Genomic DNA, 16,940 nt, shown 5'->3' on the forward strand with positions numbered 1-16,940 from the left:
AAGTGAGATTCCTGTGGTGTGTCTGTCTGAACAACGGCGACTTTGATGCTTCTCTGCCCAATGGAACCATGTCACCTGTGTCGCCGCCTTAATTAATCCCTTGTCGTGCAGCGGTCAGTACGTACGTACATACACGGCTGACAAATCATGCGCCATCGTCTAGCTAGCTTGGCTTTTGAAAAAGTTAACCTAGCTTTTTACCCTAATAATCTTCCCAGATTCAATCTGCTTATTGTTTAACCTCCACACATGCATGCATGGCCAAGAGCAGGGCATCTCTTGAGAGGCTAACCAACATACAGCGAGTAATTACCCCTGTCTGTCTGAACAGTGGCTACTGCTACTAGGACACATGCGTCGTCGTCGTCGACTAATCTCCCTACCTACTCTTTGTTTTTTACCAGCTGCCGTGTGGCCATGTCGCTGCTTATAAATATCGCTCGTTCACACTCTCGCCCCTGTCGCCATTGCTTTGCTCTCGATCTCCTTGCTACTCGCTCCGGCCTTGCTGCTAAACTCATCGAGCTCAAAAGCTCATCATCAAAGAGTTGTAGCCACACTATATCCAGTGCAGCCTTCTTCCATTTCCTGATCCGGTCATCGTCGTCGCCGCCGGCTATAGGCATTGCTAGTAGTAGATATACCTACATGGGCGGCGGGTCGCCGTGCGCGTCGTGCAAGCTGCTGCGGCGGCGGTGCACCAAGGACTGCATCTTCGCGCCCTTCTTCCCCGCCGACGACCCCCACAAGTTCGCCATCGTCCACAAGGTCTTCGGCGCCAGCAACGTCTCCAAGATGCTCCAGGTACACATTATCATTACTGTTACCTTGCGAGTGTGAATGCTTAGCGGCTGACGACGATCGCCATGGAATGCATGTGCCATGGATCAGGAGCTCCCCGTGCAGCAGCGCGGCGACGCGGTGAGCAGCCTGGTGTACGAGGCGAACGCGCGGATGCGGGACCCGGTGTACGGCTGCGTGGGGGCCATCTCCTTCCTGCAGAACCAGGTGTCGCAGCTGCAGATGCAGCTCGCCGTCGCGCAGGCCGAGATCCTCTGCATCCAGATGCAGCAGCGCCGCGACGGCGGCGGCCCCGATGACGTCGACGTGGTACCCCCGTCGTCGCTGGTCGCTGCCGGCGGCGCCGGCGACCACCACGTGACGATGGCGGCGATGCAGCAGCACCAGGCGTCGATGGTGGCCCCCGAGGACGTGGATGCGTTCCTGATGCAGAACGCCGGCGCCGGCGCCGGAGCCATCCCGCCGCACCTGATCGGCTACGGCGGCGCCGCGTCGGTGGGCGCCATGGGGGAGCCCCTCAAGCGGGAATCCCTGTGGACGTAGCCAACACACTTATAAGTCAACTTTGCATGTGCACGCAGCCCGTTGCTTCAGTGCGTGGTTCGCTTAATTTTCTTGTAGGGCTAGCTTAGGTTAATTATTAGCTAGTAGGTAGTTAATCTGTGACTTCTTGTTTCCTCCTCCTCTCTTCGACATTTTAATCCTGATTTCTCTCTAATTTGTTTCATGTTCTTGTGCTGTGTTCGTGATCAATCGGAGAATCAGCTGTAGATCATCATTGATGCTACCAATGCATCATCACATCATGCATTGTTGGCGCGTGACAGCATGTCTATTTCTCAGTTCATAGAAGCTACGAGAGCATGCATTTAATTTGTCGTTATAGTTACATACGTGATACAGAAGAGTCCGGCCGTTAAAAATGTCGAAGTACTTGTGACCGGAGGGAATATCAAGTACAAAAAAAAATAAGACATTGACAAGCAAATTACTAGTCTCTCATCAGTTCGCTCCGATCCACTCTCTTTTTACCACATAAGTGCATATTATATAGCTAGATATCATATAGTTTCTGAAATGGAGATGGAGAGAGAGAGAATAACGTTTACTCTAGTTTACCGATAGATACACGTATTAATTCTAAATGAGTAATAATACTCCCTCCGGCCCAAATAACTATTCATTTTAGCTTTTCTACATACACATTTTGATATGCATCTATATATATACTATATCTAGATACAAATAGTAAAAATGATGTATTTAGAAAAGCCAGAATAAATAGTAATTTGGGATGGAGTGAGTAACAGTCAAATTACGTTACACTTATGTATGTAGTAGGGCACAGCAGTTAGCATGCATGTGCATGCGACCAAGGGATCACATGCACGCATGGGGTGATTAAATTAGTCAAAACATGGAAGAGAGATCGACCAGCAAGTCCAGCTTCCTTCTCAGACAAACAACTGTCCCCGAATCTCCTAAATCCGAATGGGACGGTGTCTCTCACGCGACAACACTAAACCATATACAAATGCCCATTATTCTCGTCATGGAAAGATTTTCTTTTTACTCGATCTGTAAATGAATTGAAGGTTTTGGATCAATCAAACCTAACCATTATTTTGGATCAAAACCAAACCTAACCTGGAATCTGGTTCGACAGGATAAGAACAACACATGCAGATCGTGTGAGAGCTAGCTACCACCGACAGGCGTCACACTAATCATTGGATCGAAACTACAGGCAGGCCAGGTGACCAAACTGAATTAGTTCCTCTTTATTACATATATATTTTTTAATTGGAGAGTGGATTATCTGCTTTTTCATTTATGTTCTTGAAGTTGTTAATCCCAATACTAAGTTTACATTGAGCTCTACATGCAAGAAGATCAGTTTTGCAAATAAATATAACTGTGACAAATTGTTTTAGCACGCAGTGAAGTTCGTCATCCAAGAGCAGATATTTGACCAGCTACACCCGCACGTTCCCCTAAGCTGGGTGACACGGGCGGCTCCCCGGCCCCTCCGCCCATCTCAGCCCCCGCCGGCCTTGCTCCCTGCCTCTGTCGCCGCCGGAGTTGCCTACTGAAAACCCAGCACGCAGTGAGGAGGGCAGCGGCGAGGCCATCCTACCCTCTTCCTACCTTTTCCCCTCTCTCTCTCGCTCTTCCTCCCCGGAGATGGCCAGCATGGTGGGCTTCGGCGAGGTGGGCACGGCCGGCGGCCAAATCCACATGGGAGGCGACCGGTTCCGCACATGGGGAGGCAGGATCTGCCGGCTGGGCCAAGCGGCGGCTACGACAGCGGCTGGGGTGGGTGGCCCCTCCTCCTGCTCGAGCGGCAGCTGCGAGGGCGAGGAGGGGGCTCCGACCGTGTGGAGATGGTGCGCGCCGGGGCGAGCAATGCGGCTAGGGGAAGCTTGGGCCGTGAGCGGCGCGGCTCACCTCTACTACAGCAGCGGCGGCTCAGGGACGGCCGCGATGTGGCAGCGGCTCAGGAACGACCGCGATGTGGCGTAGATTGGCGTGAGGAGGTCGCGCAATGGCGGTCGGTGCTGTGCAAGAGGGACGCGTGGCTGCGAGGTGGCAGCGCGGTGACGGTCCAGTGGAGGGCGAGCAGTAGCCCTATGTGGGGCAACACTACATGCGGCGGCGACCCAGATGCACGCGTGAGGTGGCTGCGCTGCAGGGGCTTGGCAAGGTGCACGGAGGCAGCGCAGCAGGGGCCTGGCGCAGCGCGAGGAATGGCCATGCCTCAGAGGTGAGGCGGCGCACCGTCCCGACAGAGGAGTGACGACCCGGCGGCGAGAGCACAGTGGCACGATGACCCAGCGGCGAGGGCATAGTGGCGAGATGACCTGACGGCGAGGGCACGGTGGCGCGATGCTGAGACTGCATGAGGTCTCGACGGCAGCTACACCATGCATGCCGCACGTGGGGGCGGAGCCTGCAGCGAGATCTGAGGTCGGTGGCGCATCTGGGTGGCAAGCACGGGGTGCGGGCATGCAGTGGCAGCAGATGAGGAGGCACGACGGTGCGAAGCAAGGAGGCGTAGCAGTGCGGCGCGCGCGTGAGAAGGCACAGCGGCGACACGGCCCCGGGTGGGTTTTTCCATGGCTGTGGTCTTGGTACTGCTGGGCTGAGGGCGTGCAACGGCTAGGGAAGTGATGCTCCAAGCGAAAGCCCTTACCGACATTCTTGCTGCTAGCGATGGCTACGACGACGTTTGGCGTCGTTCTACCCGTTGGGTTCGTCATGTTGGAGCTCTATTCCTGCTGCACGGGGTTCTCTGGGTGCAAACCCTGTTCAGTTCTGGACAAGCGATGGCGGTACCATTGGTGTCGTGCCCTTCTTGGAGGCATCGTTTATAGGGACCCAAGTCAGCTTCTGGCAATACTGGTGACGGCGATGGTCATGGGAGGTTGTGGCCGATGGAGGCAGTTCCACCGCGTCGGGCTTGTGGCATGGCAAGATGGCGTGGCGCAGGATGTCAAGCTTGATAGGGGTTGTCGAGCTCACGTGGAGGGATGTTGTTGTGGTGGTGGCTAGGGGTTGCCGCATGTTTGTCAGGTTGGCTGCTTGAAGTGGACCGTGGCGGCTGGCATTGCTTGGCAGCTGTCAGTGCGGCGTGGGATTGCGTCAGTGGACGATGCTTGCAGCAATGACATCATGAGACGACTAGGCTTGCAGCGGACTGCGGTGGGTTGCTCAGCTTTGAAGCTTTGCTAGGCTACTCTGGTGTGGTGCATCATCGGAAGATGGTACAAGCAACTTCTTTGGCTTGCTAGCATGGCGGCGGATGCTATGTGCGCGGGTTGAGCAATGAAGCGAAGTCGACCTACAGTGGCGGTTTGGCTGTTTGATGGAGACGTTGGGAAGCGGGGCAACATTGCTTAACATTCTGGCGGCAACTAAAGAAACAGATCTATGACATGAAGTACTATGGTGGACGTGGCGAGGTCCCCGCGCACGGTGTATCTTCAAGGCGACGAGAGCGAGGTGGAGTCCAACGACGAATGTGGCGAGCCCCCGTGTGTTGTGTTTTCGTGGTGGCGACTGCGAGGCAGCCTACGAGAGGTCCGGATCTGATGGTTTCACTCTGTCGAAGGGTCTCACATGGTGGTGGCCTTCTCAGTGCGGTGCGGTCTGCTTCTTTCGGTTCCCTATCGACGCGCAGTCACGCCTGCTGGTTTGGCAACTACATGAGTGTGAGACTGTCGAGGGGTGCCTTGTTGCGCATCGAGTGATGTGTGCTCTGCTACCGCTGTTTGAGTGGAGTGGTGCGACCGTGTTGATGTCCCAATCCAACCGGTCGGACTTGGCATTTTTGAGTTGAGTGGTTATCCGCATTGATGTCCCAATCCAACCGGGTGAGTATAGCTATTTTATTTCCTTTTTCTTTCTTTTTCGTGCCTATGACCTCCCAGGGCTGTAGTTGCTGGTACCTCCCTTCGGGAGTCCCGCTGGTCACCTGTATTAGTCCCTGGATCAGTAGGCGGTTACCATCACAATTCAGTATTTTAAGCAATAAAATGTGTATAATTTAATAAAAGAAAATGTTTTCACCTTAGCGCAGCGAATTGAAGCGTAGGTGCCCATCCACTAGAAAGATGGTCTACAACACATGGAGACCTATATGATGAAAGTAAGGTTGAGTACACTTATAGTTGGTACTCAGCAAATCCCAACCTCAACTAGTATATTATATGCATTATGGAAGGTGGTCAAGGAGTATGGTTGAGGGGCAAAACCTATGCCTAAAGCATCTCACACATGCAAGGTGAATTTAAAAGGTGACTTTTGTAAAGACTCTCTAAGAAAGTTACTATTATATTATAAGATTGAAAGTTGTGGTCCTAGAGGGGGAAACTACCTCCCCTATCAGTCCCTAGGTTTTAATTCTGGAATCCGGGCCACGACCTTCATCTGACAGTTTCAAAACACTAATTCCAACCTAAAGACTAATCATGGGAGCTTTAACAAAGTGGGCTCATAACCGAGAGCCTCGGCTATCGATAGATCAAAACTCTACGCAGAGGTGTACACATCCATACGTTCGGTCAGGCCATACCTTGTACCTAGGCAGTATTGACCTATGAGACCCATGCCCACCCACGTCTATCTCTAAACAGCATTCCCTGGGTCCATCCACTGATATACTGGGGTCTAAACAGGGGCCACTAACCATCCACTTCGCGGATCCAATCCTGGGAAATGTGCACAAATATATAAAATAGGGCCTCATGCCCTCAGGGTCTCCGACCCTCTAAACAGTCAACCCGTACTGACCGAATCTGGGACTCTGAAAAGGTTCTGCTCTAGCATATCCATTTCCCCCCTTGTCTCCTTGGGATGGATGAATAGGTTCAGCTAGCGGGGTTCGAATTAAGACCTCACATAAACATGCACTCTCGAAGGCTATACCTTTTTGGCACGTATGGCAGTACGTGTCACAAGAAAGACTACCAATGAACCAGTCCTTACATTACCAAGATAAGTATCAGGGCAATATGTCCCCCATAGGTGCTGTCCTTTTACCCGTAGGCCCAAAATACACCATCTTGTTATTAACTTGCGCATTTCCAAAGGAAAAACCCTTCCTAAGTCTTTTCATAAAAAAACATAAATATTTATGGTGGGGTGTTAGATCCTCCTTGTAGAGGATCCAACCATTTTTTATCCCCATTTACGGGGCGTGACTCAACTTGCCTAGCGTATCTACTTATAGGGTGGGTTGGTGGGGAGAGTAGTTTTCCTAGGGCGAATTGGCTTGTGGCATTTCAATAGAAAAAGGGAAAAATCTAGCCAGCGCGTATCCTAAAGAAATAATTTAGAAATTAATGCAATCATATTAAGTTGGTCATGTTATTACTCTCACACTCAATGGGATAAAGTATGCGCTAGGAGTCAGGACTTGCCTTCATCGAAAATCGTTAATGTCTCCTAGGGTGACCAGGGTTCTTGGCTCTGAGTCCTTCTGGATCCTTGGCTTCGGGTAGAGCCTGGTCATCTACCAGCTAGCAAATACGTATAAAATAACAATCAGTAAAACAATACATCAATCAATTCCTAAGAAATGAAAAGAAGGAAAAGGATGAGTATTCTGGGAATTACTTGATAATTAAAGGTGAATTCCCGGACAATTGATGGATAATCCATTAATTATTTAGAAGCATATTTCTAAATAACTAATGGGTCACATGGCTGAATTTCTAGGAAGAATCCTAGAAACTTAATGGTTAATTTCCCAAAGGTTTATAGGGTTTTGGTAGGGTAGCACAACGGCTAGGTTTGGACGATAATTAGGATTTGGGTTGGGTGGCATAACGACTAGATGGGGTTGATACTTAAGGTTTCAGTCGAGCAACATAACAGCTATGTTTGGATGAGACTCGAGGTTTTGGGTGAACAGCATAACAGCTATGCCTGGTCAATATCTAAGTTTTGTTTGGGTAGCATAACAGCTGGGTGGTGGAATGGACTAGAGGCTTGGACAGATCCTTAAAGGGTTGGGGTCACTTGGGAATTTTTTGAATGATCCTAAAGAGTAGAACTTGAGAGCTTGCTCGTCGGACACCGCTTCGACCTGGCTCGGTGCTAGGGGATAGTCACACGGTGGTAGGTAGGGCCAGGCAAGATCAAGCAGATGTGTGGCAGTGATAGGGGTTAGTGGCGATGATAGGGCTCTGAGGAACAGCTGGCTAGGTACCGTTAAAGGCACGGGTAGGGTTGCTAGACGTCGCATGCCGCACTCGGTTTTGACCCAAGGCCTTCAGCCTTACGGCGGGTGGAGGTGGCACGACATCTTTCCTAATAAGGTTGAGCTCTAAGATCTTAGCAAAATGGGCTCATATGAGGTGAAATATAGAGAAGAAAGACATGGGTAGGCTTACAATATTATTTGGGACTTTTGGTGATTTTTGAAGAATTTTTGGAAGTGGCTAAGGGCTTTAAGTAGAAATTGGTGTACACTAGCGGGGTGCATGTAGCAGTTCTAGGGGTGCTGACACAAGGTGGCGGGGTCCGTGGGTACTGTGCTGTGGACCGGGGGTTGTGGAAGCATGGGTGGGTGTGTGGTCCACGTGCGCCGGGCGCACGGGGGAGTGAGTGGAGGAGGGGACGGCGGGGACTGACGACATTGGTGGTTGGGCTGCCTGTCAGGTTTAAGAGAAGGGGAGGGATGATGGAGGGAGATGGCGTACCAGCCTGGTGCCGGAGCCATGCGGCGCTATCGCGCTTGCCATGAGCGCCGCTGCGGAGGCTCGCCGGAGCATGCTGATCCGGCACTTCCGGCCGCGCGCAGCTTGTGCACCTTTAGAATAAGGAGCTCACTCATGGTGTCAGGGAGGAGAAGGAAAGGATCTCACTCATGAAGGAGCAAGGAGCCTGGGGGAATAGGGGAGGTGTGTACTAACGGGAGAGCTCCGGGTGCTATTTATAGGCGTCGGGGAGCTCTTGAGAGGCAGTCACATCACCGAGGAGGAGGATAAGGGTGGGCCGGCTGCCTTGGCAGTGAAGGAAGGATGAGGGGGATCTGCCACACCATTAATGGCGGGTGGCAGTGGATATGCGCTGCTGGGAACAGTGGATGAGGGAGAAGGAAAAGGGAGATTGATGGGCTGCCTTGGTGATGAAGTTTAGCAGGGGAGGGCGTCCGCGTGTGCAGCGTGCCGCGTGGTGGCCGGCATAGGTGCAGCAATGCCTGGGGCCAGGTACAACGCCCTGGCATATAGAGGAGAGGGAAGAGAGAGAATAGGGGATGCTCTAACGCAGTGGGTGGAGCGGCGTGGCCCCACGTGGTGGTGCTTTGCGCGGTGGCAGGGCGATGGTGGCGGTAGTTTTTGCAGGACGGGATGGGAGAGGATGGGAGAGGAGGGGCAGCGGTATGAGGCCGAGGTGGTTTTGCGGGACGACGGCGGGCGAGGGGAGGGATGCTGGCCGGCCGGTTTGGGAAGGATGGACGGTGATGGCAGTATGGGTAGCAGGTGAGGTGGTTTTGTGGCTGGGTGGTTTTTGTGAGGGACAGGAGCAGCAGCGAGGGGGATGGCCCAGCGCCATGGGGTGCGGCAGTGCTGGAGGACGTGGCGTAGGCTTCGGGCAGGAGAAGATAAGAGGAGGAGGGAAAGGGAGGCGCATCCGTGCGTGGCAGTGTGGTTGCCTGGCGTGGCGGTGCAGTAGGCGCCGTGGCGGTGGCGCTGGGGGCCTTGTCCACCGGTGGCGGCGGCGCTGCGTGTGAAAGGAGGAATGGGAAAGGCGTGCGAGCTGAGCTGGACTGGCGCATGTGGGTCGTGCGTGCACATGGGAGGGAGGCGGCCCGCTAGGCCATGCATATGGGCTGGTAGGTGGGCAGCATGCTGGGCATGTGGACCGGGCTAGGAAGGAAAGATGGGCCGAGACAAGGTTGGCGGCCTGTTTTGCGAATTGAGGGGTTTCCTATTTATTTGAAAGGGCTTTTGGATTTGAATTTGGAGTTTGAAATAAGGTTTGGTTTGGAGTAGGTTTGGCGAGATTTCTCAGAGGTTTTGAAAGAGATTAATATTCAAATTAGGTTTGAATATTTATTTAAGAATTTTTCGAAGAGGAGGAACGGGGAGAAATTATTTCTAAGATTTGTTGAAGGTTGAGAATTTAAGATAGGATTTCCTAGAAACAATCAAATGCGACACTCATGCTCATGTTGATTTAATGCAGGGTTTAATTTGTAAAAAGAGTTTTGAATATTTTGGGGAAGAGATTATATTATAATTAAAGGAAAATTTTAAAAGTTTATATTTTTAAATGCTCTAAAAAGCGGGACGATGTTACAGTAATCTCGTGTTTTGGTTAAAAAAATCGTCATCCAAGCAGGTTCCGGTTCAAATTGAACACCGCCGATCGATTCTAGGTCAGTGGGCCAAAGTTCTATATTATGGGCCGTGGCAACAGGCAAAACAAGGAAGGATAGCCCAATAAAATCCATCCCATTCTTGTTGATTGTATGATCCACAAAGAACAGCGCCCGTTTTTACAAAGAGCTATGGTTCCAAAAGGAAGTGACTTGATTGGGAGGGTGTGGTATATATAGGGCCTGTTTGGTAGAGCTCCACGTAGCTCCAGATTCTCAAAAACAGCTCTGCTCTAGATTTTTAAGCCAAACGGTTTTAGATCTAGCAACTCCACCACGAATCTGCTCCACGAAAACGGTGGATCTACCCCCAGATCCATGGATTTGGTGGAGCACCTCAGGGGGTGCTCCACGAAATCAAATTTGGTGGAGTTGGAGGAAATTACCCACCACTGCCACTCATTAGTGGAAAATGACCGGTTCGTTCTATTTCTTCACAGCTTCCTCTCGCGCTGTCATGGCCGCGCCCCGCTCGCCGCAGCCCCGCCGCGCCCCGCCGCGCCCCGCCCGCTGGACCGCCGCCCCGTACCCGTCGGAGCACCACCCCGCCCGCCGGAGCGCGGTCTCGCTTCGCCGGCGGCCTGCGCGCCCCGCCCGCTCGAGCGTCGTCCCGCCCGCCGGCGCCCCATCCCGCACCCGCCCGCCTGGCCACCGGTGGGGCCGCGCCTGCCAGCATGCCGCCTGCCGGAGCGCCGTCCCGCCCGCCGGAGCCCCGCCCCACACCCGGCCACCGGTGAGGCCGCGCCCACCCGCCGCCCCGCTCCGCCCGTCAGAGCACTGCCCCGCCCGCCGAAGCCCTGCCCCGCACTCGGTCGCCTGGCCGCCGGCGTGGCCGCGCCCGCCAGCCCGCTAGCGCGCGCGAGGCCGCCGGTGAGGCCGTGCCCGCCAGCACCTCAACCATGCGTGCAACAGCGCCAGGAAGGAGATATTTTTTTATTCTGATGAATGGGCCCAAATTGCCAGTGAGATAAAGACAAGAATGGAGCTGTACCAAACGCTTTTTGAGATATTAGATCCACGGTGGAGCAGCTCTATGGTGGAGCTAGCTGGATCTATGGATTTGGAGCTATTTTTTCAGAGCTGGAGCTCTACCAAACAGGCCCATACTATACACAACTCCGACTTGGCTGTTGTGCTATAAATTAATTGCAATTGGTTACTTACTTCAAGACCAAACATTTCTAGCTCTTTTCCTTGGAAGACACGTGATAGCTAGCCCTATTGCTTACAACCTTTAATTTGTACAAGGCATCTAGGACACTAGACCGTGTATGGCGTACGCGACTCTTTGTAAAAGTGGCTAGTTCATGGGTAGTTCTAGATTACTTCTCTAGGTCATTTTTTGCTCCGCTTTTTTTTTTTTTAATTTGGAACCTTGATTAGTTTATTTGGGTGAGTCATTTTTTGCTCTGCTTCAACACTCAGAATCGAGTGTGTACAGCCTATTTGGATGAGTTTTAGATTGACCCAGATAAATCAAAACTTCTATAAACACAATGCAGAGTCATCACCGTCACTCACACAGTCACACTCACGCTGGTGACGGTGTCGTGCAGGCTACTGATGCCGCAAGCAAAAATGGCGTACGGTACGGGACACCGATCCTCCCTTCTTCACTCGAAACGCAAATGACTTGCTTCCCCTGTGTATATATCCGCCTCGCCCTCATCGACTCTGTTGTCTACCTACTAGACTTCTTTCTTTGGCCCTTCCCTTCCATCTGGTCTCTGCTTGGGTCTCTGGACCATCTTTTTATTAATTTTTCAAAAAAGGGAGTCTGTCCAAAAATATATACTGGCATGAATTAGGTGAAAAAGTTGGGCATGAAAAAAAGGGTGCGAGTTTATGGGCCAGCCATTCCACATAGAGAATTGAGAGGCCCAAACTGCGGCCCAACAGTCAGCGAAAGTCAACTACCCAGCCCCCCACGGAGGATCAAGGCACGGTCACACACACACACCAGTCCACAACAGCCGAACTGACCGGTCGCGGAGCGGAACAGGCCTTCGCCCGGTCAGCGGCCTGTCAACGCCGGCGCATGCCCTTCTCCCCGCGCCGCCGCCTCCGCCGCCTCGCCCGCAGCCTCCGAGCCATGTACCCCTCCGCCGCAGCGCCAGATGCCGACGCCACCGCGGGCGACGAGCGCCGCGCGTGGGAGCCGCCCTTCGACGCCTCCGCGCCGGCGCCGCCCATGTCCTACCCAATCACGGACCTCGCCGCGCTCGCGTCGCGCGCCTACCTCTCCGCCGCCGCCAACTTCCACCTCCCCTTCAACATGGCCTCCGTCCCTGGGTCCGGGGATCCGCTCCCTGCACGCCGGCGCGTCCTGGTGTGCCACGACATGGAGGGCGGCTACCGCGACGACGCGGCGGCGCAGGGCGGGGGCAACCCGGACGCCTACGCGCTCTGGCACTGGCACCTCATCGACGTCTTCGTCTACTTCTCGCACTACCTCGTCACCCTCCCGCCGCCCTGCTGGACCAACGCCGCCCACCTACACGGCGTCAAGGTTTACTTCCGTTGCCTCTCTCTAGTTCTAGTTCAGTAGTTCTCCCCTTCTTGCTTCTCCGGTTGCCTTGGTTTCTGAGGTCTGCTTTGCCGTTTGCGTGCTAAGGTGTTGGGAACGTTCATCACGGAGTGGGATAAAGGTGCGGAAGTTTGCAAGGAGATGCTTGCCACGGAGGCTTCTGCCCAGATGTATGCCGAGAGGCTTACGGAGCTGGCTGCTGCCTTGGGCTTCGATGGCTGGCTGGTAATCCCTCTTATGGTATCTTATGATGTTACACTCTATAAGGTCATTTCCAAGGACATGATTCTGTGGATAAAGTTGGGGGTACGTAGAGAAGGGAGGAAAGTGGATCATTTTGTGACTAATAGGAGTACTGGATTCCAAGACTCTTCAGTTTCATTATGTCACTGTGGGGTATGTGCCTTATGCTGATAATGTTTTTTCATTCAGATAAACATTGAGGTTAAACTTGACGTTCAGTTCATCGATAACCTGAAAGAGTTCGTCAATCATCTAACCAAGACGATGCATGCTGCCGTTCCTGGATCTTTGGTCATATGGTGGAGTTGATATCTTCTTTTGTTGCATAAACATGATTGTAACCAGTTGTAAGGCTTGTTTGATGTTTTTCTTCATGATTTTTTCTTTGTCGACAGGTATGATGCAATCACTGTTAAAGGTGACCTCGACTGGCAGAATAAGCTCAACAAGTATAACAAGCCATTCTTTGATTTATGTGACGGGTTGTTTGCCAACTATACTTGGAAGGTAACCCTCTCGTTATTTTTACACCTGTGAGCCGACTGATGGCCTGATGATATTGACACGACATTTGCAGAAAAAAGACCCGGAAGATTCAGCTGCAGTTGCTGGAGACAGGAAATATGATGTCTACATGGGTATTGATGTTTTTGGACGAAATACTTTCGGTGGTGGTCAATGGACTGTATGTGTAACAATCTAGTTCTATTCTCCATTGTTACTAATAAGAAATACTTGCAGCATTAACTAAATAGTGACAACTTGAGTGCAGCTTATAATTTTCTCGCAGAAACCAATTGTTGTCTAAATTCATGCATATGTTCTCAAAAGTTTTTACTTGATCACTTTATTTCGTCATATTTACTCAAAAACATGCTTATTGAGTGCATTGTATTCAACTTCCTCACCTCCAAATTTATGCTTTACTTCTGATTTTACATTTTTGCTAGACAAATGTTGCCCTTGATCTACTTAAGAAAGTTGATGTCTCAACTGCCATATTTGCTCCTGGATGGGTATATGAAACTAAACAACCCCCAGACTTTGAGAGTGCACAAAATCGGTAATGTGTTGTTGACCTCCTTCTGCTCTTCTTATATACTGTGCAAAGTACTTACCTACAAATAGTTCAGTTGGTGGGGCCTTGTTGAAAAATCATGGGGAGTTCTTCGGAGGTATCCAAAACAGTTGCCGTTTTACACATATTTTGATCAGGTATTGGTGCTAATTATCTGAATTATTCTTTCATTGCAAGTGGGGGCATCAATAGATTTATGTACCAGGAATCTTAAGTAATGATAATGCTGCACCTTTAAAATGATACATGGTGTAGCATTGTTTGCAAATCCCTGAATCATGAATGCTGATGCTCATTGTAACTATTGATAAGGACTAGCTGTTTCGAGACTTGTTATATTCTACTAGTAGTACTCAGGTGGCCATACTCAACTGGGTAACATGTATTTGACATTTCTGTAAGTTTATTAGTGCATTTTAGAGTCTGACAATCCGCAAGTTTTGTACTGTTACTGTTATATGACTATTTAGACTCTGCTCACAACATGCGAGGATTTTCAAATTATGTTTCCAGGGACCAAATGTAATTATTTGAAATGTCCTATCTGATGCCTAACACTGATCACAGCTAGTCAATATCTGAGTTGATAGCTGTATGCCTTATCTGCACATCATGTCTCTCTTCTATTTTTCTTTCTTTGTCGTAATATCAATGCCTTATAAGCTTATGGTATCCTTTAGGGTCATGGCTATCAGGTGTCTATTAAAGGGCACCAAGTCTCCAGTGATCCATGGAACAATATTTCTTCCCAAAGTTTTCAGGTAGCATGTTGTCAACAACTCAACTCTTTCTGTTGAATCATGGCTTGCATATACCTTTTGTATTCAACCTGACATCATACCTCTGGTTCTAGAAAGTACAACCGTCCAGTCCTAAATGCTTGACACTGTTGACTTTTTATGGTTTCGAGTTTTAACTTTGACCACTAGTTTTCCTTATTGGAATATAGTTATAATATCTAATAAGTATGAGATTATGACAGCACTTTTCAAGACAAATCTACACATATAGCTTTATGTTTCCAAACTAAATATTTTGAAAACTATTGATGGTCAAATTTTCAAAAGTTTTACCAGGCTTTGGTCAAAGCGTCAAGTATTTGTGACTGGAGGGAAAGAGAATACCTTTTGCATGTCTTGTGTGCTTGCAATTGTCTGTATGGTTGATATGTTCATGGTTAATGCTAAATTGATATCTTCCTGATGGTAATGCTAAATTTGGACAATGTCATTTTCTGTTCTACTTCTAAAATTTGCTTCTTATTCATGTAAGCTGGCATTCATCAAGCCATCCTGAACTTCCCTGTGATGATGTCCCTTCTTTTTCCAGCCTATGCTTAAGTACACCGGAGATCAAGCTCAACTGCAAGCCTTTATAAAGTAAGATTTCTTTTACTCTAGATGCAGTTTTATTTAATGGTTATTGAATTATTGCATGTAATTTGCATTTCTTATTCTAGGATGAAAAGGGAGGTATCTGATTTAAATTAATTTGGCTACTGATATTGGATTAGTCATCTACTTTCAATTACATTTGGTAGCTTCCTACAGGTTTCATTGTGTAAATGAAACATCACCTCACATTAAGACCACAAATTACTGAACAAGAGAGATATATGAGCCTAAACAAGTGTTGGAATAGATTATTTAAACTTGGTGCTGCCACAAATTCAGGTCAAGCTACTTACTGTTATCATCCAATCATACTGTCTATACACTATCATCCAATTTACCAAACAATTGGAGTGCCTGTCGATTTCATCAGCGCATTCAATGTTTATTTTCCTTGAACATTTAATCCTATTTTCTTGTATTGTTTACTAAATTCTAAATGAATTTTTACTGCTTGCTTCATAGTTTCAAGGATGAACCATACAGTGGAGGGAATTGCTTGACAGTCAAAGGAAGCCTCCGGCAGAACATTATTTTCTCAGAGCAGCTTTTTAATGGAGGACTTGGAATGGAAGATGGATCTATTCATCTATTTTATTCGGTGAGAAAAATTGTATTAACATTTATTGATGTTATCTTAACCATCTTCTGGCCGACATCTAATTCCATCGAAATATAAAAGTGATTATAAGGGATATAATTCAATGAACTGTTGGCTTCTTAAATCAAATGAACTTGCCTGTTGTTACCATGTACCTATATTGCCATTGTCCCTGAATGCTTGAGATACATGTTTACAATGGCACTACATGTGCTCCCTTTACCATGGTGTTGTTTCCCTTGTTCTTTCTGTCCTCATGATGCTGCATTTCTTTCTGGTGTTGGATTCAGGTAAGAGCCGATGCAGGCTCTGCGTTAGGATTGTCCCTGAACTTGTCTTCAAACAAGCAGAGTACTTCAATTCTTGTTGCAGAGGACATAGCATCATTCATCACAAAGAAACAAAATCACAAGTATGGCTCGTATGTTAAAGCTGATGAGGTGGAGCCACATGCTCCAGATAACCAAGGTTGGGTCCTCTACGAAGCAACTCTTCAGTCCAGTTCCGGCTACAAATTAACTGGAATCAACGTTGTTTGCACATTGAAAATAGCTGGCGAAATGAGTCCAGAAACAGAGGAGGATATGATCTCGGAAGCAAATGCAAATGGATCATCACCGTATCACGTGTCACTTGGTCACATAAGTATTCAAAAGACTGATGCAAACACAGAGTTCCCTCCAGCAGGATCATGGGTAACTGAAGGCGAGCACATCTCATGGTCCAACAGTTCTGACACAACAAAACGTGTGAGTCTGAAACTCAGCTGGAAGTTGAATACCCTTGATCAACCATCATTCAGGCAGTACAACATCTACGTTGAGAAGTCAACGGCAGATCCAAACATCAAGGCTTCCAGAAGCTATCTTGGAGTTGCTAGTGTTGACGCCTTCTATGTCTCGGGCCTAGAGGTTCCCAGCGAAGTCACTGATCTTAAATTCATTATTCAAGCGTGTGCACACGATGGAAGCTGGCAAGAACTTGAGAAATGCCCAAAGTTCCTTTTAGTTCCAGTTCATTCCGAGCTGTAACATTCTTTTAATTTGGTGCGGTGTTCTGTTTTTCTTTCAGTACAAACTGCTGTGGTCCTATTTCTTCAGCATGTCTGCTCATCTGTTCTGCAAAATTGCTTGGGGTCTCTCTTCTCGCCGATATATCTGACCGAAGATTTCTAGAGAAGGATGAAACTTTTGCTGGTCCACCAAAACATCCTTGTAAGGGAATGCCCGTGCATTGAGCACTGTAGTTATGCCTGTCCTATCACCAGCAAAGGAAATAGAAACTTTGGCTTGGTCACATAGTGCAGGTGGGGCATCCTAGCCAGTGACTAGAGCTAAGCTTTTCACTTGGTTTCAAAATTCAGAAGTGACTGGTTGATCAGGCCATTTCCGTTCAGTTTGGTCAGCGATTCC

At 49.3% G+C, this 16,940-nt stretch overlaps 2 protein-coding genes across 2 annotated transcripts; both read left to right on the forward strand.

The window, feature by feature from the left end:
* Positions 1-417: 417 nt before the first annotated feature.
* Positions 418-1,643, forward strand: LOC117850489 (uncharacterized). Its single transcript, XM_034732314.2, has 2 exons — positions 418-804; positions 892-1,643. Exons 1-2 carry the CDS (start codon positions 418-420, stop codon positions 1,342-1,344), a joined length of 840 nt encoding a protein of 279 aa, XP_034588205.2. The 3' UTR covers positions 1,345-1,643.
* Positions 1,644-11,406: 9,763 nt separating this feature from the next.
* LOC117849609 (cytosolic endo-beta-N-acetylglucosaminidase 1) lies at positions 11,407-16,936 on the forward strand. Its single transcript, XM_034731221.2, has 11 exons — positions 11,407-12,197; positions 12,303-12,440; positions 12,648-12,757; positions 12,854-12,965; positions 13,036-13,143; positions 13,409-13,521; positions 13,592-13,673; positions 14,217-14,297; positions 14,866-14,915; positions 15,393-15,528; positions 15,819-16,936. The coding sequence occupies exons 1-11, from the start codon at positions 11,727-11,729 to the stop codon at positions 16,557-16,559; spliced, it is 2,142 nt and encodes a 713-aa protein (XP_034587112.1). The 5' UTR covers positions 11,407-11,726; the 3' UTR covers positions 16,560-16,936.
* The last annotated feature ends 4 nt before the right edge of the window (positions 16,937-16,940 follow it).

Source organism: Setaria viridis, chromosome 3, assembly GCF_005286985.2.
Source record: "Setaria viridis chromosome 3, Setaria_viridis_v4.0, whole genome shotgun sequence".
NCBI classification, from domain to species: domain Eukaryota; kingdom Viridiplantae; phylum Streptophyta; class Magnoliopsida; order Poales; family Poaceae; genus Setaria; species Setaria viridis.

Excerpts from the sequence above, each read along its gene's own strand:
- LOC117849609 (XM_034731221.2), top strand. The coding sequence starts at position 11,727 with ATGCCCTTCTCCCCGCGCCGCCGCCTCCGCCGCCTCGCCCGCAGCCTC. Across the intron at positions 12,758-12,853 it reads CCTGGATCTTTGGTCATATG|GTATGATGCAATCACTGTTA; the intron begins GTGGAGTTGATA and ends CTTTGTCGACAG. Across the intron at positions 12,966-13,035 it reads TTGCCAACTATACTTGGAAG|AAAAAAGACCCGGAAGATTC; the intron begins GTAACCCTCTCG and ends CGACATTTGCAG.
- LOC117850489 (XM_034732314.2), top strand. The coding sequence starts at position 418 with ATGTCGCTGCTTATAAATATCGCTCGTTCACACTCTCGCCCCTGTCGC. Across the intron at positions 805-891 it reads ACGTCTCCAAGATGCTCCAG|GAGCTCCCCGTGCAGCAGCG; the intron begins GTACACATTATC and ends GCCATGGATCAG.